Raw genomic sequence first — 27,257 nt, forward strand, 5'->3', positions numbered from 1 at the left:
TGTTTGGATCATATGTTTTTGTCCATATTTATAAACAATATCGAGGTAAATAGATCCGCGGGCTATTAAATGTGTTTTCCTTGGCTATTCCTCTCTTAAAAAGGATAAAAATGCTATTCCCTACTACTCGGAAGTTTTATGTCTCCATGGATGTTACATTTCATGAGTTTAAATCTTATTTTTTTCAATTCTGAAATTCAGGGGGAGAGTTTGAATGAACTTCAGCCCCAACAGATTCTTTTACCCCTTGATGCACCAGTTACCTCTTCTTTTTTTCAATCCTCTACCAGTTTTACCACAACCACCAAATAAAACATCCCCCTACCTAAAACTGCTCCTGCTCAGGCTAAAGCAAGAGAACTCGGTGTTTATATGAGGAGAAAGAAACGACCTGCTACACAACTTAGGACTGCTCAAGAACTTGATTCGATTCCAATTTCCTTGAATGATAATGAAGGTATGACAACTTTGAATGATACAACTATTGCTCCTTTAATTGATTCTTCTGACTTACCTATTGCTCAAAGGAAAGGTGTCAGGAGTTGTACTCAGCACCCAATTCAGAAATATGTGGCATATGGGAGGCTTATGTCGACATTCAAGGCCTTTACAGCCAAAGTTGATACTTGCTTCATTCTTAAAACCATTGATGAGGCCTTAAAGGACCCTTGGTGGAGAAAGGTTGTTGAAGAAGAGATCAAGGCATTGGAGGCAAACAAGACTTGGATTATGATTGATTTACCTTTCGGGAAAAAGGTTGTAAGTTGCAAGTGGATATTCATAGTTAAATATAATGCGAATGGAAGTATTGAATGTTTTAAGGCTAGGTTGGTGGCAAGAGGGTTCACTCAGTCTTACGGGATTGATTATCAAGAAGCTTTTGCACCAGTTGCAAAGCTCAACACCGTTCGCATATTATTGTCTATTGCTGCAAATTTAGACAGGCCACTTCATCACCTCGATGTTAAAAACGCTTTCCTTAATGGTACTTTAAAGGAGAAAGTGTATATGCAGAAACCACATGGCTTATATTCGACTTCTAATTCGGGACAAGTTTGCAAACTTCTAAAGTCTTTATAAGGCCTTAAACAGTCGCCACGTGCTTGGTTTGAGAGGTTTACCAAAGCTATTTTACACTTCGAACTATCGTCAGTGCCAGACTGATCACACTCTATTTGTTAAAACAACTTCCGGGAACAAAAAGACTATTCTAATAGTCTATGTTGATGATATAATCATCACTGGTGATGATTCTTCTAAAATTTCAAGGTTGAAGAATTTCTTAGCAAAGGAATTTGAAACTAAGGACCTTGGTTCCTTAAGGTATTTCCTGGGTATGGAAGTGACTAGAACAAGTAGTGGCATTGTGATAAATCAAAGGAAGTATGTTTTGGTTTTGTTATCTGAAACTGGTATGATGATCTGCAAGCCTATAGAGACACCCATGGAGTACAACCTAAAGTTCAGAACTGATGGTGGTGGTTCTCCAGTTGACAAGGGACACTATCAGCGATTAGTAGGCAAGCTCATTTATATATCTCTTACAAGGTCAGATATTGCTTTATCAATGAGCATCGTAAGTCAATTTCTGAGTGATCCTAAGGAGGAACATCTATAGGCAGCAATCAGGATCTTAAAATACTTGAAAATGACACCTGGTTTTGGAATTTTTTTTGCGAAAAACTCAAACATAAAGGTTGAAGTCTTCATAGATGCAAGTTGGGCTAGTGAACTCACATCCAGGAGGTCAACAATCGGGTATTGTGCTCTTGTTTGGGGCAACTTAGTGAAGTGGAGAAGTAAAAAACAGAATGTGGTCTCAAGGAGCAGTGCAGAAGCTGAGTTTCAAGCCTTTGTTCATGGGCTTTGTTAAGGAATTTGGATACAACGACTGTTAGTAGAATTGGGGTTGAATCATGACACCAGGTTTGACCTCAATTGTGATAATCAATTGATTATCCGTAATGCAAAGAATCTGGTGTATCAAAATAGGACGAAGCATGTGGAGTTAGATAGATCGCCATTTCATTTCAGAGAAGGTTACAAATGGGACTGTTAAACTTAACTACGTTTCTACTCACCAATAGCTAGATGATATAATCACCAAGGCACTTCCAAGAAACACCTTTGATGAGCTTACATCTAAGCTGGGGCTCTACAATGCATACTCCCCAACTTGAGGGGGAGTGCTGGTTATTGATTATGTCAATTAAAAATCCCTAAGTATTGTATTAGGCTGTTAGGTTTAGTTTTTAAATTTTATATTTGAATTAGTTTGTTTGATTTTTCTGTTGCAGATTCCTATAAGTAAGAGCAGATTTTACTTTGTAAATAAAGTGAGAAGAAAATAAAAATTCAAGAGAGATTAGTCTCTAAAACTCACACCAAGTTCCTCAAAATTTGACTTTTCTGTGCTCCGAATCCGATGACAAAGCATGCCAGCATATTCTATGAATCAGCCACCAACTAGTCTACTTAGATATTACCACATGCTGCTTAACTGAGTTGAATACAGAAATATTACCAACCAGACATAAAATACAATATGGAGGCATGGGAGTCGATCAATTTATTTGTTATAGATGGCAACCATTATGTATCTGGGCTATCATTCAAACCATATGTTGGGTTTTGTCAATGTCCATTATCTCACTCTTCATTCATCTTGACCAAAGAAATGTTGCACTCTTTTCTATATTGAAAATAAAGAAATGTTGAACTCAAAATTGTATAAGTGGGAAAAAAATTATTCGAGAAAATACCTTCTGACGCTGCAAAGCCTTCAGGGGTGATAAAGCCCACTTATAAAGAGGATCGTGGATAAGAACCTGCAAAGCATTTTCATCATTAGAAAAGGATAAATACAGTGGGAAATTTGTGCAAAAAAGCCATACATCGATAATAGTTTTTAGAGCTTCTTTATTTGTTCGCATAACAGAGAGTTTCCTCACAACATTTTCTGAAAACACCTTCCACTCCAGTAACACCCATGCCATAGATGATGTCTCTTGTTAGCCTGAATGGAACCTGGCACAGTTGCAGGAATGAATGGAGAGGGTTGCTAAAATTTGATGACTCAAATAAAGGAATTAAATACCTATATTATCAACAGAGATTGTACAATGTAAAATATTTGTGTTTCTTCCCATATTTAGTTGCTGAAATCTGGCCATTTATTTTCTGGCTGATCCTAAGAGAGATACAGAAAAACTAGAAAGACCATTTCCCTCAACCTGGAGAAAACATAGCACATTTTCTGTCTCTAAAACCTCAAATCAAACTGAGACCAACCATCTAAACAACGAGAAGAATGGCAAGCTCTGAAATCTTACTTCAATAGAGAAAAAGTTGGTCCATGTTAATGTGCATATTTAGGTAACCAGTCCTTATAAAATGACCGACAGGTCATATCACTCAAGGATTTTCTTTTCAGGAACTGATTTGATTGATTCAAATCAAGGGATTTTCTGAGATTATACAGAGCTTCTACAGCTTTAGAATAGTTGTGTTTCTTCCCTTATTTAGTTGATACTGGCAATTAAATTTCAGTTTTCTCCTAAGAAAGATTTCCTCCTAAGCTCGTGTAATTTAGTTTCCTAGGGTAGTGGCAATTGTACTGTATAAGTTGTAAAGTTTATTTCTCAGATTTCCAATTACTATTAACAATAATTGAAAGAAGTAACGGGAGAAGAAAAAGATTGCTAAACTATAGTATAAGCTACCCGCTCTGGTGTCTTCAGCATTAAACCTTGTTCAAAAGCAACACCAAGATCAATGTGAACAACTTCTGCTGTGGCCTGATCAATCAAAATATTCATAGTATGTCTATCTCCAAGGCCAACAATATAACCAACCTGAAACAGAAATAACTACCCATTTTTGGCAACCCAATGTTCAAAAGCAGATTATATATATATTTTTTTTGGATAAGTACAATTTTATTATCCAATAGAAGAGTCCAGTACAAAGCATCCCAATCAAGGATCAAAGACATGCTATTTACAACAAAAATGGTTAGCCTATACCCCATTTGTTACAAAGAAAAGTATTAACATTATCAAGTCTATTAAGATCTCTATTTCTAGGTTGAGTACCAACAGTCTCCTTAATGGAGCTTAACATATCTCCCACTGTTCGAACCCTTCCTTGGAATAGTCTTTTATTTCTTTCCTCCCAAACAATGTAAATGAAAGCACACCAAGCAATCTTCATGATGGAAGTAAGGAGAGATTTACCTTTCCAAGTTGTAGAAGCCCATGCAAGCATATTATCCCATGACATTGGATACTTGGCCAAGTGAGTGAGGTTCAAAATTTCTTTCCATAGAGAAGCTGCCATTGCACAGTCAGCAAACAAATGATTCCTTGATTCAAGGGCATCATTGCATAAAACACAAGAACCAACAGTGGTAATTCCCATACGAATAAGCCTCTCCCTAGTTGGGAGTCTATCCAGGATTGCCAACCAAGTAATAATGCTGAATTTCAGGATGTGAAGTGGAAACCAAATAAGCTTGTGGCATGGTACCTTGTCACGTTTGACTCGTATCTCTTCCCAAATGCCTTTAGAATTCATAACTCCTGCATTGAAAATAGGGAGGGCTTCTGTTTTTAATTTCAAAAGTCTTTTGAAGCTATAACTGGAAGAAGCACTTTCTGTCAACTGTCTAAAATCTTTAGACTTTATCAGTGTAAAAGATACAGAAAATAACCTTTTTAGTTCATTCTTTATCTTTCCAACTATTTGTATGGATTAACTGGATAATGTCCAATAAGCTTAAAAAATGAATAGTTGGATGGCATAACAGGGGGGAAGTAATTCTTAATGTTAACATGAATAGAGGATAATTAAACATAATGCAGAGTAGATTATGCCTACCATTGAAGTAGCTGCTACACTTCGAGTGTACGCTAGTCTTTTTTCAAACCAATCGGCTGGTTGAAGAAATCTCTCCAGAAAAAAGTAATGCATGACAGGTCTGCAAAAGGTCAAACCTGAAGTACATTAGGATATGGAAACCATAGCAATTGAACATTAGTTATCTTACAATCCAAAGTTCAAACCTGAAGTTCTCACAAACTGCCTGGAAGGCTTTGCGCTTGTCTTTTTCCTATCATCAAATAAAAACAATATCACGAAGGTTTTCTTTTTCACCTGCCTATCTCCATGGAGAAGAAGGATTAGAGATGTTTCCTTCAGATTATTAAAACATTTCGAACTCACAGAAATAACCCAATTAATTATGCCAAAAGGGATAGAGCAGAAGAAGGGATGAGCACACATTCTACGTAAGCATTTTACAGCAACAGAAATTAAACTACTGTTATTAATGAAATAATAAAAGGGGCAGGCAACTTGCATTTGACATGTGTTCTCGGCATTTTAAATATGACCGGTCTCCTGCTTCATAGCGACCATGTGCACCACCTTTTTTATTGCTGAAAATCAATGATATTAGTCATTAAAGCTCACGTCCTTAAATACAGAACTAGTTGTAGGTTAACAAACCTTCCTTTAAGATATTCTCCAAGAAGAAGCGTGCCATCAACCCATTCAAGAACGCCAGTACTTGGAGTGAAAGGGACAACCTAATTCAGAAATAACAATGCATTAATTTTGAAAGAAATCTATCTTTTATTAAAATGCACAAACATATGCACTTAAATACAGAGCTAGAGAGCACTGGTATTCTTTTTTTCATCCTCCATGATTTATATTGCGAAAACACCATAGAGCCAAAAATTAAACAGAACTTATTATCATTCAAGTTCTTCAAGAAGAATCGTCAACTTCCCCCTCTCTGGCATCTCTCACCACCATTTTTTCTTTTCAAGTATATATGATCAAGTTAATTGTATGAGCTCTATTGCAAACGATTGAAAGATCATCAAAACAGAATGAAATTGTACAACTAATACTAGGCAACCTAGCATCTCTTATGAAATTCTAATTGGAAAAAGAACATAATACTCCCTCAGTCCCTTTAAATTTGTCCACTATTGACTTTTTTTTGTTAACTTTGACTCTTCATTATTTAAAATTTATTATTGATAAAAATATGAAAAAATATATTTTAAAAACCTTAAATCAAGTAGTTTTTAAATATATATTTTATAAAATTTAATTGGTTAAAATATTTAAAATAATCACAATCAAAGCTTAAAATTTTGTACTTTTTGGAAGTCAATGATGGACACTTTCAGTGGGACGGAGGGAGTACTACATAATATGTTATATAGTAGTTAATATAAGTACCTTTCACGCCATATCAGATGTTCTTATGTTTCATAATTACAGAAAAGGATATTTATGAGCAATCATCATTTAAACCAAGATTTCGAAAATATGGGAAAAGAAGGCAATCCTTCGATGCCAAATTGAAAATTAACCTTAAGCTAAACCAGTGTCCTCTAATATTTCATTCTTGCTATAAAGGAAATGAGAACATACCTTGTATGTACGTATGACTAATCTCCTTTTCCATGTATCGCGGTGATTATGTAGGAAAGTATTTACTAGTCCAAAAAACTGTTCCATAACCTAAAAAAGTATTCACAAAGTTATTTTTTTTTTTTTTGACAGAAAAGATGGCCTCGATAAAAAGTATTCACAAAGTTATGTTTAATTCAAATGATGCACCACATGGGCTACCATCCAATATAAAGGGCTCTTGCAACAATTTTAGAAAGGCTCTTCCATAACCTAAATAATATCATAACATGTTCTCAAATAAGGCTTAAGACTAATTTAACTGAACTTTTACATGATGTTTATTAAGGCTATGAGCATCAACTCTATTATGAAATTGAAAACACGTCCTAAATAAATTACCCTACGTTTTCTGGCCAAATAAAATGACAGATTTTCACCTGGAGAAGACATTAGCATAAACTTTTTTTTATACTTAATGCTAAATGGAGTGATGAGGTAGATCTCTAAGATGGTATCTTAAGATTTTAAGTCTGAGCAATATTTTATGATTTGTTGTTTCACCAAGATACCAAAACAGAGGGATAGAGAAAAATTCTTACAGCATCTTGTCTTAGGTCATCTTTCCCAGACTTTGCAAGCTGCTTGTATTTGTGACCATCAGAACCCAAGCATTCAACCACTTTTGGAGCATTTATCGAGAGAGCTTGGAGGATTATAGGCCCATAAGTCTTGTAGGAGGACTGTATAAAATCCTCTCAAAAGTTTTATCGAGGAGGTTGAGAGCTTGTATGGACGCAATTATTGGCTCTACCCAATTTACTTTCATTATGGGGAGACAAATTATGGATTGTTCATTTTTCGTGAATGAGGGGATTGATTTTTGGAGAAGAAAGGGGTTGAAGGGTGTCGTCTTTAAGGTGGATTTTAAAAGAGTATATGATTTAGTTGATTGGGGAATTTTGATGAAAATTATGGATATGATGGGTTTTTGGAATAGATGGTGTTCGTAGATTGATTTGTGCTTGTCATCGACATCTATATCCATTAGTTAATGGGTCTCCTACGGAGGAATTTAAGATTTCTAAAGGGCTTCGCCAGGGGTATTCCCTTTCCCCTCTGCTTTTTATTTTAGTGGGAGAGGTGTTGAATTTATTATTATCAAAGGTTGTTGAATCTGGGTTATTTAGAGGGTTTGAGATTGGTAATCAAGAGAGTTCTTTCATGTTGTCACATTTACAATTTGATGATGATCAGATAATTTTTTGCAAAGTTTCAATTGGGGAATTGAGAAATGTCAGTAGGGTTTTTACTATCTTTGAAATGATGTATGGGCTAAGTTTGAATATGGTGAAGAGTAAGATTTATGGAATCAATTTAGAGGCAGAAACCCTTAATGACTAGGCACATATTATTGGATGCTTGGTGAGGTCGTTTTCTTCGGAATACTTGGGACTTTCTCTAGGTGCTAAGAGGAATTTGACGTTGATTTGGGAACCTGTTATTTAGAGGTTTTAGAAGAAATTTACTGGCTGGAAATCAGCGATATTGTCCTTAGCCGAAAGAGTAGTGTTGATTAAACCAATCTTATGTTCTCTGCCAGTTTACTTTATGTCAATGTTTAAATTTCTTTCTTGTGTGTTGAATAAGTGAATTCCATTATGGTTGATTTTCTATAGGGAAGTTCGAAAGAGAGAAGAAGCATACATTGGGTAAAATGATCCTTGTTGTGTAGATCGAAGGAGTTGAGAAGTCTTGGAATAACTTATTTGGACCTCTTGAATATAGCTATCTTGGGAAAATGGATGTGGAAGTTTGTTAGTGAGAAATAGACTTTGTGGAAAAAGGTAATTTGTTGTGTTAATAATCTTGATCCAAGATCCTTTGCATTGGATAATTTGGTCCCTCAAAAGCTTCATAGATTTGGAAGGGGGTAATAAGGAACTATTTTTTGAGTGAAAATTTTAGAGATTGCTTTAGGGGTAATGTACAACTTAGAGTAGGTGATGGTGAATCTATCTCGTTTTGGCACGATGCTTGGTTAGATGGCGTGCCACTGAAATTTCATTTTTCCTAGACTGTTCATTTTATCGACTAATAAATAAGGGATGATTGCAGAGTTTAGGAAGAGGAGTGCATCAGGTTGGTTTTGGGATATTCAAATGAGATGGAACCTTACAGAATGGGAGATGGAACAATGGCTTGAACTTACTTCTTTGTTATGTAATTGTCATGTGCACATGACTATTATATTTGCTTTGAAATTTTATCATTTTATCTGGTTTTACTTATGAATGATTTATGTGAATGAAATCATTATTCCTAATTTACTGATTATAAACTATGTTTGCCTAATACATGTTCTATATTTACCGATTTTACAAAAAAAATAAATATGTTTGATTTATATTTTATTGATTCTTATGATACTATCTAAAATGTTTTATTGGGGAACTCTTTGGGATGCGATATGAAATCTCTACAAGTTTAGCTCTAATCAAGCTGGAAAATATTTATGGACTTAAGGTGGCCCTTGGGTATGTTTTTAGGCCCAATGGGCCTAGGGTAAGATATTGTGGATCCTAATGCACCCCTTTAAGATGGTTCCTATGCCCAATGTGTATAGGGTAAGTCCTTATGGACCTGAGACATTCCCCAGGTGGCTTGCTTGTATGTAAATGTATGTGTTATGGCATGTAATTCTGTGCAAGTATACATTGTAACACCCTTAACCCATATCCGACCCGAATATGAGTCCAAGGTGTCACATTGACTTTTCAAACTTTGACACTTAAAGAAAACAGAGAAATTTTAAACTTTCATTAAAACCAAATACATTAATTTACATAAAAGAAACCACAAAATACTAAATCGATCAGAGCATTCGTAACAGACAATTTTCTTACATGCCAATACTATACACGATAAAAGACATACTTTATCCACTACTTCTTATATGATCTTCTAGTAGTGCTGCTGTTCTTGCCACCCTATTTACGCTCTTCCTGATTCTTGGTACCTACGTGTAAATCACTTACACGCTAAGTCATAGACTTAGTGAGACATTTAAATATAATAATAATGCATTTTGTATGAATATGAACATGCAATTTATCGATTCAATCATGTCATATACAATTCAATGTAATCAATAATAATATGGTAACATATAACTATAACAATACAATTACCTTTGACAACCTTTTATAGGCCTATGTACATTTTTGAAAACTCAAGGTATTCGAGTACATTGAGGTTGTGCACTATTACTGTCACCACAGCTCGTATGGGGTCCCACTAGGGGCTATGAAATTTTGTCCCGAATGACCTATGTATTGTATTTGTCTCAAAAGACCACTCCTTAAGAACCATATACATATTCCAGTGGATCAAATCTGTCTCAAAAGACCCTGTAAATGTTCCAAAGGATACATATATGTCCCGAAGGACCACGTAGAACCCTCGACTCTTGGTATGCCAACTATACCTATAGCTCTCATATCGTATACCATGGGCATTATTCTTATGTTTCATATGTTCATATATTCATGTCATTTCTCTTGTGATAACATAACTCATATCACTTACCATGTCACATATGCATTTGAATCTATTCACATATATCATTTATCAAATCATATGAACATATATACTTTATGAATGTATCATAATAATTATCATGTATGCATGTCCATGACTATTGTGCTATGAAAATCAACATAGGAATTAGACTTATCACAAGTCTTATTCCATTGTATCATACTTATAATATGTACTCACCTTAGCCTTGCTTTGACTCGATTATAATCCTTCAATTGTTCCGGAACGAGATTACGTTCTAAATCTATATAGTAATACATATCAATATACTAATTGATATATTCTAAACTATCACTTCTTAGGCTAAAAAGAAAGCTATTTTTATCTTTTAATAAAGGTATGCATCGATGTACTATACTATGTATCGATGCATCCCTTGACGGGTACATCGATGCACTATCTATGCATCGGTGCATAAATCCCATTCGATGTTTGTATTTTAAGCAGGTGCATCGATGCACTCCTTATGCATCGATGCACTAATTACATTCGATATTCATTTATTTGAGAGTGCATTGATACACATTGAATGTGCATCGATACACACAATCCAGAAATTGTATTTTAAGCCCAAAAATCATCAATTCTTCACTCAATTCTTCTATTTTAAACCCCTATCATATCATTAAACTCAATCATCATTACTTAAACCAACTTATATCCATGAAAATCATCTTTAACCTCAAAATCCTATCCCTCATATGTAATTCAAGAATCATACTCAAATTTTAATATGTTCTAAATACAATTCTAACACTTCATATTCCTTAATTAGCATGATGACAAGTCAAATTTAACTTCAAATTCAACTTATCAACTCTTTTCCATAAATTCATTTAAAATCCCATTTTATTTAATCTCTTATAACTTCTTCATCTTTTGATTATAACACAACTTAAGCTTTCCTTAAGCTTAGTTATCATCTAATGATCAAAACCTAACCTTTAATTTATCAAATAACCAACTAATTAGAAAACTCGCCTTTGCTCTAGCTTGGTTCACGATGGAGAGAAAAGAGAAGGATGAAGAGAACTCTGGAAACTTTGTTTCCTCTCCCCCTCATTTCTCACATGTATATATCTCATCCTTATCACCTTTTAATTTATTTATTGGTCAAATCACCATTTTGCCCTTCAATTCACTTAATAATTACTAATAATCCTTCCAGATAATTCATTAAACTATTCAATCATCTTACTTTAATCACCAAATTCTGAAGTTTTACAATTTAATCACTAACCCGTATTTTGGGATGTTACAAATCTCCCCCCTTTAAGAAAATTCGTCCTCAAATTTTCATTGCACAAGGAGATAAGATAATGTCTACATATCTACTATTTATTTTCACATATCACCTCTTCAATAAATTTTTTGTGCTATCATAAACTTTACTTCATTACTTTAATTCTTCCATTACCTTTTTCCTTGATGCTCTCACATTCCTTTCATATCCCTTATACTTATCCCTCCTTATCATTTTCAACTTTTCTATCAATTCTTACTTCCGCCAAACATACAAATCCTTTATCTTTATTACACTCACTATCATACTACTTTATTATTCAACTCATTTCTTCCAATAAAAACATACCCCACCATCAAACCATTCATATACTATACATTCTTCCCAATCAAAAATAGTTCGTCCTCTATTTCCTTAACTTATCAAACCTTCATTCTCACTTATCCATAATACAATTTCCTTGGTTCGCATTCAAACATTCCATTTACCTTTGTCTTATAAACTGATTACTGATGTACATATTTTCCAATTCCTCCAAAATGATAGTATCCATCACTTGTTCTTTTAATATTCCCCTAATAACACTCATTCCTTCTACCTTATCTTGTCACTGAAATAAATAAACTACTTTATTTCAGAACGATAGAGATCCTCTAACTCTATAGTTTCCAATCTTACTTTAAATTATTTGAATAGTAATTCCATCAAATTAACAGGGAATTCAATTCTCTGAATTCTAATGGAATATTCTCAACATATCTTATTTATCCAAACACTGTACCCTAATAAATTTGTCACTTCCACATCACTATAAATAACTTCTAATTGAATTCTCAATTTACACATCAATTTACTACTAATATATGAATATGCAAGTCCAGATCAATCAATATCATAATGTATCTATTACATAATAAAAAGGTATCTGTTATCATGTCTGGATCATCAAAATCTTCATTAGTATTAATATTATACACTCGAGCAGTGGAGCGTATTTCCTGTTGAGTAGAGGATTCAGGTTGACTTCTACCTCTTCTTCTACCTCTTCCTCTTTGAGACATTGAAGCAGATCGCTCCGACTGTACTGGTTCTCCTGTTCCCAATGGACAATCTCTCATGAAATGTCCCACTTCACCACATCAAAAACAAGCTCCAATAACTACCATACACGTTCCGCTATGACTCATTCCATAAATTTCACATTGTCTAATTTGACTCTGCTGTGCTCGTCTATCACCAGACCCTACAGATTGAGTCTGTCTAGCTCTCATCTGATTTGAATCTCTTGCAACGGATGCCATCGACTCTGATTGTGCTTAAGGTCAGAACCCAAAATCTCTACTTCTCTTAGGTGGTGCAAAACTTGATGAAGCCCCAGTTCTTTTAGATGGTTGGGTTCTTTGATTCCCAAATCTTTCATTTTGAGCTCTCTCTAAGGTTTTAGCACGATTTACTACCTCTTGAAATGAGGACAAGTTCAATACTATCAGCATCTCCTTTAACCTTGGGTGCAAACCCTCAACAAACCACTCACACGAATCTTTTTCTGTCGGAATTAACTCGGCCGTAAAACGACTTAACTTCTTGAATTCACACTCATATTCATATACAGTGTGGTCCAATTGCTTCAGGTTCAAGAATTCTTGCTTATTTTCCTGATAAACTAGTCTCATATATACTTGTGTTTAAACTCTTTTAAGAACAACGACCAGGTCACTTGGTCACTTGTCATTCTCAGAGTGACGTTTGTCCACCAGATTCTTGCTTTCCCACGAAGCAAGGAGACCACTCCATCTAACTTCTCTACATTAGAACAGTGGAGACCATCTAATATAATTTTTACATCATTAAGCCAAAGGTCCGCAACAATAAGACCTTCTTCGGCTTCACCTTTAAACTCTGGTGCTCCTAAACCCTTCAACTCCTTTGCAACATTCATTCTCGAAATTGAAGTAACAGAAGATTGAAAACGCGCCAATACCACGTCCAGTGTTCTGAAGAACACATCTTTATCAGTTACATGCACTCCAGAATGTGCTTGTTCTTCACCTTTCTTGGCCAGAGCAGGTGAATTACTACTTTTAGCGGGTCTATCATCTCATGCTTCACTTCTAGAGCTACCATGTCCGGACATCTATAAGAACATAACCATATCATTCTATTAGCAAAACAACATACTTATTATTATATCAAATCAGAAGTTTTCACTATTTTGTTGGCATAAATACTTTATAGGACATTCTAGACTCTGGTTTATGCCGAGAATCGACTAAACCATAGCTCTGATACCATTAAATGTAACACCCTTAACCCATATCCGACCCGAATATGAGTTCGAGGTGTCACATTGACTTTTCAAACTTTTACACTTAAAGAAAACAGAGAAATTTTAAACTTTCATTAAAACCAAATACATTAATTTACATAAAAGAAACCACAAAATACTAAATCAATCAGAGCATTCGTAACAGACATATTTCTTACATGCCAACACTATACACGATAAAAGACATACTTTATCCGTTACTTCTGATCTGATTTTCTAGCAGTGCTGCTGTTCTTGTCACCCTATTTCCGCTCTTCCTGATTCTTGGTACCTACATGTAAATCACTTACACGCTAAGTCATAGACTTAGTGAGACATATAAATATAATAATAATGCATTCCGTATGAATATGAACATGCAATCTATCCATTCAATCATGTCATATACAATTCAATGTAATTAATAATAATATGGTAACATATAACTATAACAATGCAATTACCTTTCACAACCTTTTATAGGCCTATGTACATTTTTAAAAACTCAAGGTATTCGAGTACATTGAAGTTGTGCACTATTGCTGTCACCACAGCTCGTATGGGGTCCCACTAAGGGCTATGAAATTTTGTCCCGAAGGACCTATGTACTGTATTTGTCCCGAATGACCGCTCCTTAAGAACCATATACATATTTCAGTGGATCAAATCTTTCTCAAAAGACCCTGTAAATGTTCCTAAGGATACATATATGTCCCGAAAGACCACGTAAAACCCTCGACTCTTGGCATGCCAACTATACTTATAGCTCTCATATCGTATACCATGGGCATTATTCTTATGTTTCATATGTTCATGTATTCATGTCATTTCTCTTGTGATCACATAACTCATATCACTTACCATATCACATGTGCATTTGAATCTATTCACATATATCATTTATCAAATCATATGAACATATATACTTTATGAATGTATCATAATAATTATCATGTATGCATGTCCATAACTATTGTGCTATGAAAATCAACATAGGAATTAGACTTATCACAAGTCTTATTCCATTGTACCATACTTATAATATATACTCACCTTAGCCTTGCTTTGACTCGATTCTAATCCTTCAATTGTTCCGGAACGAGATTACGTTCTAAATCTACATAGTAATACATTGATATATATCAATATACTAATTGATATATTCTAAACTATCACTTCTTAGGCTAAAAACAAAGCTATTTTTATCTTTTAATGAAGGTATGCATCGATGCACTACACCATGTATCGATGCATCCCTTGACGGGTGCATCGATGAACTATCTATGCATCGGTGCATAAATCCCATTCGATGTTTGTATTTTAAGCAGGTGCATTGATGCACTCCTTATGCATCGATGCACTAATTGCATTCGATATTCATTTATTTGAGAGTGCATCGATACACATTGAATGTGCATCGATACACACAACCCAAAAATTGTTTTTTAAGTCCGAAAATCATCAATTCTTCACTCAATTCTTCTCTTTTAAACCCCTATCATGTCATTAAACCCAATCATCATTACTTAAACCAACTTATATCCATGAAAATCATCTTTAACCTCAAAATCCTATCCCTCATATGTAATTCAAGAATCATACTCAAATTTTAATATGTTCTAAATACAATTCTAACACTTCATATTCCTTAATTAGCATGATGACAAGTCAAATTTAACTTCAAATTCAACTTATCAACTCTTTTCCATAAATTCATTTAAAAACTAATTTTCTTTAATCTCTTATAACTTCTCCATCTTTTGATTATAAGACAACTTAAGCTTTCCTTAAGCTTAGTTATCATCTAATGCTCAAAACCTAACCTTTAATTTATCAAATAACCAACTAATCAGAAAACTCACCTTTACTCTAGCTTGGTTCACGATGGAGAGAAAAGAGAAGGATAAAGAGAACTCTGGAAACTTTGTTTCCTCTCCCCCTCATTTCTCACGTGTATATATCTCATCCTTATCACCTTTTAATTTATTTATTGGTCAAATGACCATTTTTCCCTTCAATTCACTTAATAATTACTAATAATCCTTCCAGATAATTCATTAAACTATTCAATCATTCTACTTTAATCACCAAATTCTAAAATTTTACAATTTAGTCACTAACCCGTATTTTAGGATGTTACAAATCTCCCCCCTTTAAGAAAATTCGTCCTCGAATTTTCATTGCACAAGGAGATAAGATACTGTCTACATATCTACTATTCATTTTCACATATCACCTCTTCAATAAATCTTTTGTGCTATCATAAACTTTACTTCATTACTTTAATTCTTCCATTACCTTTTTCCTTGATGCTTTCACATTCCTTTCATATCCCTTATACTTATCCCTCCTTATCATTTTCAACTTTTCTGTCAATTCTTACTTCCGCCAAACATACAAATCCTTTATCTTTATTACACTCACTATCATACTACTTTATTATTTAACTCATTTCTTCCAATAAAATCATACCCCACCATCAAACCATTCATATACTATACATTCTTCCCAATCAAACATACCCTTCAATTCACTTAATAATTACTAACAATCCTTCCAGATAATTCATTAAACTATTCAATCATTCTACTTTAATCACCGAATTCTAAAGTTTTACAATTTAGTCACTAACCCGTATTTTGGGATACTACATTCATAATCGATGCAAGTAATACAGTAGTAAGTGAGTATCGTCTCTACAGGGATTGTAGGGAAATTTCTAAGCAATCTATAGTGAAGGAGTGTCACAAACTAAAACTAAATATATATACATAATGGTATAAACAAATGAATAAAATTTTGTGGCGGATAGTATGTATATGGTGTATGGAAATACTGTGGCAAGTGATCGAGTGAAGTGATATGAAATTGTTGTGGTGAAAGTTTAACATAATTGTAAAAGTATGTTGAGGCAAAAATTTAAGTAAATTGCAAAAGTGTGCTAAAACAAAAGTAAATTGAACTCTGGAAAATGAGATAAGACTGACAACCTCACACAATCAAGCTTCTCCGGGGGCAATTGGCTGGATTACTATGGAAACTAATATTATATGCCTAGAATGGTCTATACTCCTATGAGTATGATAGCTGACATGATTTGTAGAAAATTCTCCTAAACTATCTCTAGCAAGAAACCTGATAAAACTAATGTTACGATAATACCTCTCAGCGTGAAATACAACATTAGCCTATCATCTAAGTCTTGTCCCTTTTAGTCACTTAAAACCCTCTCCTTATCTCTAAGGCATGTTAAAACCCTACCATCCTGGTTTAGTTCCCTTGCTCATGTAGATTTAGCCTAGCTTTCTCGATACTAGGCATCTATGCTATAGGAAACGACAATCTATCAAAATCTCTTACAATGATAAGTGTATCAAAATGAAAATAATGAGCAAAACAACATTTAAACATAAAAGACATTTAACCATTCATTAATATAAAATATAAACAACCAAAATAAATCCAACCCCAAATAATTTAGTTCATGGCATGACTAAGTTCATTCAAGTTTAGTATAAGCCCAAATAAGATAAGAAAATTAAAGCATAAGGAGAAAAACACTCCCAATGAGCTGATGCTGTAACACTTAGCTCCACCTCCATAAACCGCCTTAGCAAGCTAGCCTCTCTTGAGGAACTAGCCGCTAACGAAGCTCGACTATGGAGGACACAACGAAAAAGGGATAAAAAGGAAGGAAAATAGAGGTTGGTTGTACCCGCTTCTCTCTCTTAGGTCACATTCCAAATATCCTCTAAAATGTAGGGCACCCTTTGGTATTTATAGAGGGAATTTTTCTAAGGTTTTAGGCCCTAAATTCCCTTTGTATCCTAGGTGTCATCATCCTCACGTGAATGGGCGGTTAGGATGGCAGGTGGTCCCAAAAATTGCAACAAAGGTAATGAGTCATGTGTGGCTGAACAACTTGGCAAAGATTTTTTTGTTATTTTGTCTTTTTTTCTCCAGATTCTACTGTCCAATCTTTGCTGCGACATTTCTTTCAGCTTTCATTCTCCAAATTGCTATAGCGACCACATCTTCTCCTTAAGTTTTTCTCACTTGCACAACACCATGAGAGCAAGACCTTTCCTTCAGGAGCACCGATTTCCAACAAATAAATGTTGCAACAAGACTTTACCAGCAAATATAACTACATGACCTAAATGCAATCTAAATGTTATGACATGGTCTTTAAAACAAACAATAACCTAAGTAAAAAGGCATAAAAATACAACATTTTTTCGGGGTTATCATGGCTCCTACACTTCGGCTAAAGGGTACTCCCTTAGGTTGGCTCCTATGCCTATTGGATATAAGGTAAGTCCTTGTGAATGCAGTTTTAGGGAACTACATATTGGTGTACGGTTGGAGGGTAGCTAAGTGATTTTACAAAAAACGTTACTGTCATTTTTCTACTATGTTTTGTTAAAAACATTTTTATGTTTCGATATAACAAATTAAGATAAATGAATTTTAAGATTTTATAAAAGATTTTCTAATTATATTCGATATAATTATTCGAATATCAAAATATTACTCCAAGTCTTTCAAAGTTCAATTTCAATCCTTACTAAAGTGTAAAGTTGTGTTTTATACTTAAATATTTTTGAAACAATTTTCACAAAGTATTTCGAACAAAAAATGAGCCAAAAATCAAATTTGTGAAGGGATGCACCGATGCACTCATTGATGCATCAATGCACACACCATTTCGAATGCATTTTATGCATTGATGCACTGTCATGCATCGATGCACTCAGGTTTTTATGAAAACATCAAATGTATTTTATGCATCGATGCACAGACCATGCATCGATGCACTCAGGCTTGTTTGAAACATCGAATGCATTTTATGCATCGGTACACCCTTGGTTCACCGATGCACTAAGTGTTCCAACGGTCGAAATATTTGAATTTTACACTTGATGCATCGATGCACCTTGACTATGCATCGATGCATACACACTCCCAACTGATTTTATTAATTGTTTTCACACTTAAACGGCTCTATTGATTTCACTAATCATCCCCAACATTCAGAATCAATTGAAGGAGTATTTAAACAAGCTTTGGAGCCATTGATCATAATAAGAAACAACAAGAAACAAGAATTAAGAAAGAATCAAGGAGAAAACATCAAACCTCAAGTTTGAGCAATTTCAAGCCAAATTTCATTCAATATTCATCCTTGCTTTCAAGAACACTTATTGTGCTCAATTGTATTATTCTTGAGTGTTCTTTCTTTGTTCTAGAATTATGCGAACTTCTTGCCTTGTGAGGATTTTCTTGTAAGTTTGCAAAATTTGTATTGTTCTCTTTGGGAGAGAGTGTTCTCAAGAATTTGGGGTATAATTCTTGAGGGATTTGTAAGGTTACTCTTTGTCCTCAAAAGAAAGACAAATTAGTAAATTTGTGGAAAATCCTTAGTGTGAATAGCTAGGGTAGTGGACGTAGACTTTGGTTGAGAAATTCGAACCACTCTAAATCGCTATGCAAATATTTTCAATTTTCTGCAAAAGCATCCACCGAATTTTTAATTGCCAATTCACCCCCCTCTTGGCTATATTCGTCGATCGATTAACTCAAAATTTGGTATCATAGCCTCACTCATTTGAAGGTTTAATCACCTCTTGAGTTGATTCAGGAAGAGTTATATCGATATTCAAGTCATCAATAGCCAACACTTCAAACTCCGACTTCGTTCTCGATTCAATGCCCATCAACAAGCCTCCTTTCTTCAATGGAGCTAACTATGCTTATTGGAAGAATAGAAAGATGTAATTCATTCAAGCAAGTGACATGAGAGCATGGAATGTCATAGAAGATGGATACATCAAACCTTCTACTCATCCAAGATTGTGGAGTGAAGGAGAGACAAGAATATTCCAGCTCAACTCCAAAGCCATCCATATTATTTTTTTTGCTCTTGGACCAGATGAATATGGAAGAGTTTCATCTTGTACAACCACCAAAGAAATATGGGACAAACTACAAGTCACTCATGAAGGCACCGACGAGGTAAAAGAATCTAAAATTAGTCTTCTAACTCATAGCTATGAAAATTTCAGGATGAAACCGAATGAAGACATCAAAGCTATGACGAATAGATTTTCCACGATTGTCAATGTGCTCAAATCATATAGAGAGATCATTCCAAATGAAAAGCTTGTGATGAAGTTGGTTTACTCACTTCCAAAATCATGGCAATCAAAGAAGACGACAATCATCGAGGCTAATAACTTAAAATCCTTAACCCTTAAAGAACTAATCAGTTCACTCCTCACTCATGAAATGATGCTTCAAGATGAGGTAGACCTCAATAAGATTGATGAGATATCAAAGGAGAAAAAGAAGAACATTGGAGTTGCTCTCAAATCCACAAAAGATTAGAGTGATTCGGATAAAGACGACGATGACGAGGAAATGGCATTATTTGCCAAACGGTTCAGAAAATTAATGAGGCCCAACCGAGGAAGAAAAATCAAACGAAATGAAGGCTTCAAAATTGAACCAAAGGAGAAGGACCCGATTATTTGCTACGAATGCAAAAAGCGTGGCATGTCAAATATGATTGCCCTCAATTAAAGAAAAAGGGTCAATCAAAGAAGAAACACCAGACTCATGTAGCTACATGGAGCGATGAAGAAGGCTCCGATGAAGAGGAACAAGAAGTAGCAAACTTGTGCTTGATAGCTATCGAAGAAAACTCTCAGGTAACCTCTAACTCATTCAATTTAGATTATTTATCTTATGATGAGTTATTAGAGGATTATAATGGGTTGGCTTCGGATTATAAGACTCTATTTTCAAAATACAAAAATGATATTTCAAAATTAGAAAATGAAAACAGTCTTATGTCCAAAACCAACAATGAGCTTGAAAGTAAGATTAAAGAATTGCAAATCAAAATTGATGTTTTGAAAAGAAAAATAATGATTTGCATAACTTACTTTCAAAAGTTCATGATGATCATCAAAAGAAAACTGATGATCTTAAAGCTTCTTTTGATAAAGTTCTAACAAAACATTTTGGAAATAGAGAAAGTTCAAACTCTAACTTTGTTAGAAAAAGTTTTAAAAACTATAATCATAGAGGTCCCCGAAGAACCTCTAATGGAAAAATTATTAGAAGTATATGGGTTCCTAAAGAACTCATAAAGATAAGGATATCCTACACAAATGGATACCTAAGGGGACTATGTTTTGGAAACTAATGAATATGGACCCAAAAGAATTTGGGTACCAAAAATTAGGAATTAATCTATGTTTGTAGGAAAAGGAGCATTGCTACAAGGCACGGGAAACAAACTCAAACTCATGGTACCTTGATAGTGGATGCTCAAGACACATGACCGGAGACAAGAGCCGGTTCATAGAGCTTAACGTAAAAAAGGAGGAGAAGTGACTTTTGGTGACAATTCAAAAGGTCACATTGAAGGTATAGTCACTATAGGTAATACCTCTTCCATACAAATTAAGAATGTTTTATATGTGAATGGATTAAATCATAATCTACTGAGTATTAGTCAATTATGAGATAAGGGATTCAATGTCATGTTTGAAACTAATGGTTGTAAAGTCATTGACATTGTATCTAATCAGATTATGCTTGTTGGTCATAGAATATGAAACATATATATGGTGCATTTAGATTCTATAGATATGACTAATTTATGCCTAGTTGCTAAAGATGAGCATGATAGTTGGTTATGGCATAGGAGACTAGGACATACTAGTATGAGTGTTTTACAACGACTAATTCAATGAGGCTTAGTTAAAGGGTTGCCAAAGCTAAAATTTGATAATGATAAAATCTGTGATGCTTGTGCTAAAGGAAAACAAAAGCAAGTTTCTTTTAAATCCATTAATGACGTATCCACTAGTAGAGTATTACAATTGATCCATTTAGATCTTTTTGAGCCATCTAGAACTACTAGCTTGAGTGGAAAACAATATGCATTTGTATTGGTAGATCACTATTCTAGATATATTTGGATTCTATTCTTAGGTACTAAAGATGAAGCATTAGAAAAATTCATCACGTTTTCAAAAATAATCCAAAACGAAAAAGGTTACTCTATAACTAGTGTTAGGAGTGATCATGGAACTAAATTTGAAAATCTTGGATTTACTGAATTTTGTAATTCTAACGGTATTAGCAATAATTTTTCAGTACCTAGAACCCCTCAACAAAATGGATTTGTTGACAGGAAAAATCGAACTTTAGAAGAAATGACTAGAACCATGCTTTGTGAAAACAATTTGCCAAAATATTTTTGGGCGGAAGCCACAAATACCGTTTGTTATGTTATTAATCGAGTAATGATTAGGCCTATTTTGAAGAAAACTCCATATGAACTTTTTTTAAAAAAAAGTCTAACATTAGATATTTTCATCCTTTTGAATGTAAATGTTTTGTTTTAAATAACGGTAAAGACAATCTTGGCAAATTTGATGTTAAAAGTGATGAATGAATTTTTCTGGGTTATTCCTTAAATTCTAAAGCTTATCGAGTATTTAATAAAAGAACTTTAGTTGTAGAAGAGTCTATACATGTTGTTTTCGATGAATATCTCATTTCGAGGAAGGATTCTTGTGTGAATGATGATGTAGGTATTATAAACATAAATGACATTGGACATGACGTTGGAGAACCATCATCAAATGAAGAAACGAAAGATGAGGAAACTCAAGATCCTCTCAAGAATCCAACCATTGAAGAAAGGGAAGTCTCTTACCCAAAGGAATACAACTATGTCCATGATGGTGAAATAATAGGTGATACATCCAAAGGGATAACAACTCGATCTTCTCTTAGAAATATATGTAATTATGTTGCATTTATTTCATACATAGAGCCTAAGAATATTAAAGAAGCATTAAATGATGAACATTAGATTATGGCTATGCAAGAAGAGTTGAATCAATTTGAGAAAAGTAGAGTATGGACATTAGTTGAAAGGCCTAGTAATAAATCTATTGTAGGTACTAGATGGCTATTTAGGAATAAGCTTGATGAAAGTGGTAATATAGTGAGAAACAAGGCTAGACTTGTTGCTCAAGGCTATACTCAAGAAGAAGGCATAGACTATGATGAAACATATGCTCCTGTAGCTAGGATGGAAGCAATTAGAATGTTATTAGCATTTGCATGTTTTAATGAGTTTAAATTATATCAAATGGATGTTAAAAGTGCATTTTTAAATGATTTTATAAAAGAAGAAGTGTATGTGGAACAACCTCCTGGTTTTGAAGATTCAAAATTTCCAGATCATGTTTTAAATTGACAAAAGCGCTTTATGGTTTAAAACAAGCTCCTAGAGCTTGGTATGAAAGATTGTCAAACTTTTTAATTGAAAAAGGTTTTTCAAAAAAGAAGGTTGACACTACATTGTTTTTAAAGCATAAAGGTAAAGATTTATTAGTAGTTCAAATTTATGTTGATGATATAATATTTGGTTCTACTAATGATGTTCTTTGCCAAAAATTTTCTAAGCTAATGCAAAGTGAATTCGAGATGAGCATGATGGGGGAGCTCTCATTTTTCTTGGGACTCCAAATCAAGCAAAGAAAAGATGACATCTTCATAAATCAAGCTAAGTACGTCAAGGATATGCCAAGAAGTTTGGACTGTAAAATGGGAAACCTCATGTCACTCCAATGAGTTCATCAACAAAGCTTGACAAAGATGAAGGAGGTAAATGTGTGGATGTTAAATTGTATAGGTCAATGATTGGCTCTTTGCTTTATCTAACCGCAAGTAAATCGGACATTATGTTTAGTGTTTGCTTATGTGCTAGATTTCAATCATGTCCTAAGGAATCACATTTACTAGCTGTTAAGAGAAACTTTAGATACCTTAAGGACACTCCTAGTTTAGGACTTTGGTATCCTAGAGACTCTAGCTTTAGCTTGCATGCCTTCTCTGATACGGATTATGGAGGATGCAAATTGGATATGAAAAGCACCTCCGGTACTTGCCAATTCCTTGGAAATATACTGATTTCTTGGTTTTCAAAGAAACAAAATTGTGTTGCATTATCTACCACTGAAGCGGAATACATTTCAGCCGGTAGTTGTTGTGCACAAGTTTTATGGATGAAACAACAACTTTTTGATTATGGAATTAAAGTAAGTACAATTCCTATCAAGTGTGACAATACTAGTCCTATTTGTCTAACTAAAAATCCCATCCAACACTCTAGAACTAAGCATATTGAAATTAGACATCACTTCATTTGAGACCATGTGGCTAAGGAATATGTAGTTCTATAATTTGTTGATATTTTGCACCAATTAGCGGATATCTTTACAAAACCTTTAGACAAAGAAAGATTTTGGACACTTAGGAGAGAATTAGGTTTAACTGACATATCTTCACTTAGTGTTTAAAATAATTTTTAGCATTTTTAAAAATAAAAAAAATGCTTATAACTATTTTGATTGCATTATTTGCTATTAGTTAGGGGGAGTTTATGATTCTTAGTGAAAATTAATTTTATGTTCAAATGTATTTTAAGGATTAAATTGATTGATTGAAAATGATTAATTTTCAATATATGAGTTGTCAATACCACTAGAGCTAAATTATTTAGCATTTTAAGTGTTTAAAACGGATTTTTGACATTTTTGTGCATAATGCATCGATACACTATGAATGTGCATCAATGCATCCCTTTGAATGTGCATCCATACATCATGAAGATGCACCGATTCACTCCTTGAATGTGCAACGATGCACAATGCCATGCATTGATGCATCCGTCGGGTTTTTGGTTAAAAACCCTATTTCTTTTTTATTTTCTCAAACACTCTTAAAAACTCTCAAGCCGTTGTTCGTCCCTCTCTCTCTCTAAACTCTCCATTTGCCTCAAATCAACGTATTTTTGATGGATTTCGATCGTTTTTCAACTCCAAATCCTACTTGTATCATTAAATCGTGCAAAACAACATCCACTAGTAGAAAACCCCCTTTAATGATGCGCATTGCACGTCATCTATGGGTAAGGATGACACACATTTGCCTATCGTTGAAGCCACCAACATGAATTTAAGATGATGCGTAACTGTGGTTCATAAATTTATGACGCGCATTTATGACGCTCATTGCGCGACATTGAAGCCCCCGTCATAAATGAAGACGACACACATTTGTGTGTCATAAATTTATGGCACACATTTATGACTTACATTGGGTGTCATTGAAGCACGAGTTATTAGAAAAGATGACACACATTTGTGTGTCGTGATTGTATGTCGTAAATTTTATATATATATATATATATATATATATATATATATTGTAGATTGACAAATAATCAAACTAAATCACATTTAATGCCTCATAATACTAAATATATATATCATATTATATATAAGCAATCCATTTGCATACAATATATTAACATTAAGTTATCAAAAATATTGTAATCATATGTCGATACAAAATATCACGGCATAATAAAGTTTTCCACATAAGATACCCATTCTTTGCGAATATCAAACATGTTGACGTATACAACTCCCCTAGCTTCTTCTGCAATTTTGAAGTTGCTTCTTCAAAGCTGACAACTCTTGAAACAGGCTGCGAATGAGCATTAGCTTTAACTGAACTAGTAGGAACATCAGATGCACCAGCTTGTTCCCGAACCCTTCCCAAAATTAGAGTTGATCACCTTTGGTTTCCACTCTTTATTTGAACCAACTGTTGATGACATATAAGAACTAATACTTTGCATATATTAATCAAGCATCAACTATCTTCAGGTGAGAACATAAAGTAGTCCAAACATTTTTAAAGAGCAAACATTTTCATTTATGGTTATCAAGTCATCATTCATCACTAAGTAATATGAAAAGAACGAAAAATCAAGTAAATTTGTGGTAAAGGTATCTTAAGCTTTAAAAACTTTACTTTTCATTTCTCACAGTTACACTGTTATTTAAGGGGATACTTCTATTTACATATGGGTAATTCACTCATCCTTCTCGGTTATAATGATGATTTTCATTCAAACTTGCAACAAACGTGCTACTGAATTCTACTTTGCTCAGAGGAAAAGGTGATTGATATCTATTTACCAAAATTAGTTATATATTCCAATTATTATAAGGAGTAACATAGTGAGTTTGAACTCTGAAAATCCTTAATCAATCAAACAAATGAGGGCATTTAACTAAACTTTCCTGGTCTAAGTGAATTTAGATAAATCCCATCTCTAAAAAATAACGCACATATCTTGATAACTTAAGCATCCATGTACAGTCCAACAAAAAGCCAAAAATCAATTTTTTTTTTAAATATCAACATTCACATAGACTGCAATAACTTTCATTATATTAGTATGGGATGGGAGATTATCGAGTGCAAGCTAGACATGCATCATAAATCTTCACTGGATAGCTAAAGATTCTGGAACCAATTAACTATTTTTTAAAACTGATATCCACTTCATTGATGAGGCCAAGTTGGACTATGTAGCTCCAAAATATCCATCTCAACCCCAATATAAGTCACAAAGAGAAAACATTGAACAAATATCAAGGAATGAACACCCTTTTAAAAAATATATAAGTTCCAATAAAGAAACAAAGACAATAGATGCATGCTTGCAGAGAAGTAACACAGCTAAGGAAAATGAAGAAACTTAAAGGGAGATTAACATATACCTTCGGATGGCTCTGGTCTGTATCTAGCTATTTTGTATTTCTGCAATGAAGATATCGATTAAAGGGTAATCAAATCCAAGCCTTTGTGTACACATTTAATATATATATATATATATATATATATATATATATATATAAATTAATAACTAATAGAAAAGTCTATACACCTGCAAATGACTTTTAACATGATAAATTGTTAAGCCTTCAACTTTCATAAGCTTCAACACACCCTTTGGAGTAGCTCCTGTAAGTTGAAAATACCAAACAAATTAAAACATAACATATTTTGGAAAAAGTTTCATGAGAAATGAAAGTAACACACTTTCACTGCATCCCAATTGGTTGACATCTTCAACAAAGGCTTCATGAAGTTCTGGTGTCCACCACATTCGTGATTTTTTTGGGGCGTCCACTAACATTGTAACTAATATTAAGGCTCATTATAACAGTTGCACTTGCAGCATCAGAGACAATACAAAGACAAGATAATAGGAAACCTTATTATCATCACATGACATATAATATCCATATGCATTCTCTTTATCCCAAGCCAGCCAAGTCTCACATTAAGCTAAAATCTAAGTGATTTAAAACCAAACAATACGAGAAAGGATATTTGGACCACCAAATGGGTGCATTGAGGATGTAAACTAGTATTGTATTGACCACCTAATCTCTCTGTTGCCTCCACGAATTGTCTCCTTGCTTCTGCAAGCAAAAGAGAAACATCGACATGTAATGGAAAAACATGATGAGTTCAATCAAAATTCAAAGTACCTAGACTCGAAATCATACGAGTTTTTATCAAACTCAGACAGTAGTACACTGTAAGAAGTACCCCAAAACAATCAAACCAAAAATAACTAACCTTTAGATAAGCCAGTGACGCAAATAACCAGACCAGAAAACGGACCGAGGGATCGAACCGGTAAAGGTTCAGAACAAAGAGATGTAGGGGCAGGGGACATTGGTTCAGGGAAACATTCAGACAGATCAAATTTTCAAGGAAATAAAC

At 34.0% G+C, this 27,257-nt stretch overlaps 1 protein-coding gene across 1 annotated transcript; it reads right to left on the reverse strand.

Annotated features, from left to right (window-relative positions):
• Positions 1-2,802: 2,802 nt before the first annotated feature.
• Positions 2,803-27,210, reverse strand: LOC120135585 (serine/threonine-protein kinase ATM-like). Its single transcript, XM_039151848.1, has 9 exons — positions 27,111-27,210; positions 26,847-26,950; positions 7,032-7,172; positions 6,451-6,540; positions 5,064-5,110; positions 4,879-4,978; positions 3,723-3,854; positions 2,937-3,027; positions 2,803-2,828 (listed from the first exon to the last, which is right to left on the reverse strand). The coding sequence occupies exons 1-9, from the start codon at positions 27,208-27,210 to the stop codon at positions 2,803-2,805; spliced, it is 831 nt and encodes a 276-aa protein (XP_039007779.1).
• Positions 27,211-27,257: the final 47 nt, after the last annotated feature.

Source organism: Hibiscus syriacus, unplaced genomic scaffold (assembly GCF_006381635.1).
Source record: "Hibiscus syriacus cultivar Baekdansim isolate YM2019G1 unplaced genomic scaffold, ASM638163v2 tig00110610_pilon, whole genome shotgun sequence".
NCBI classification, from domain to species: Eukaryota; Viridiplantae; Streptophyta; class Magnoliopsida; order Malvales; family Malvaceae; genus Hibiscus; species Hibiscus syriacus.

What these genes read in the sequence shown, in the direction of transcription:
- LOC120135585 (XM_039151848.1), bottom strand. Translation starts at nt 27,210, where the DNA reads ATGTCCCCTGCCCCTACATCTCTTTGTTCTGAACCTTTACCGGTTCGA. An exon ending in GTGTAGCAGCTACTTCAATG is followed by an intron (nt 3,855 to 4,878) that starts GTAGGCATAATC and finishes TTTCTGTTTCAG; the next exon opens with GTTGGTTATATTGTTGGCCT. An exon ending in TGCTGAAGACACCAGAGCGG is followed by an intron (nt 3,028 to 3,722) that starts GTAGCTTATACT and finishes CAACTGTGCCAG; the next exon opens with GTTCCATTCAGGCTAACAAG.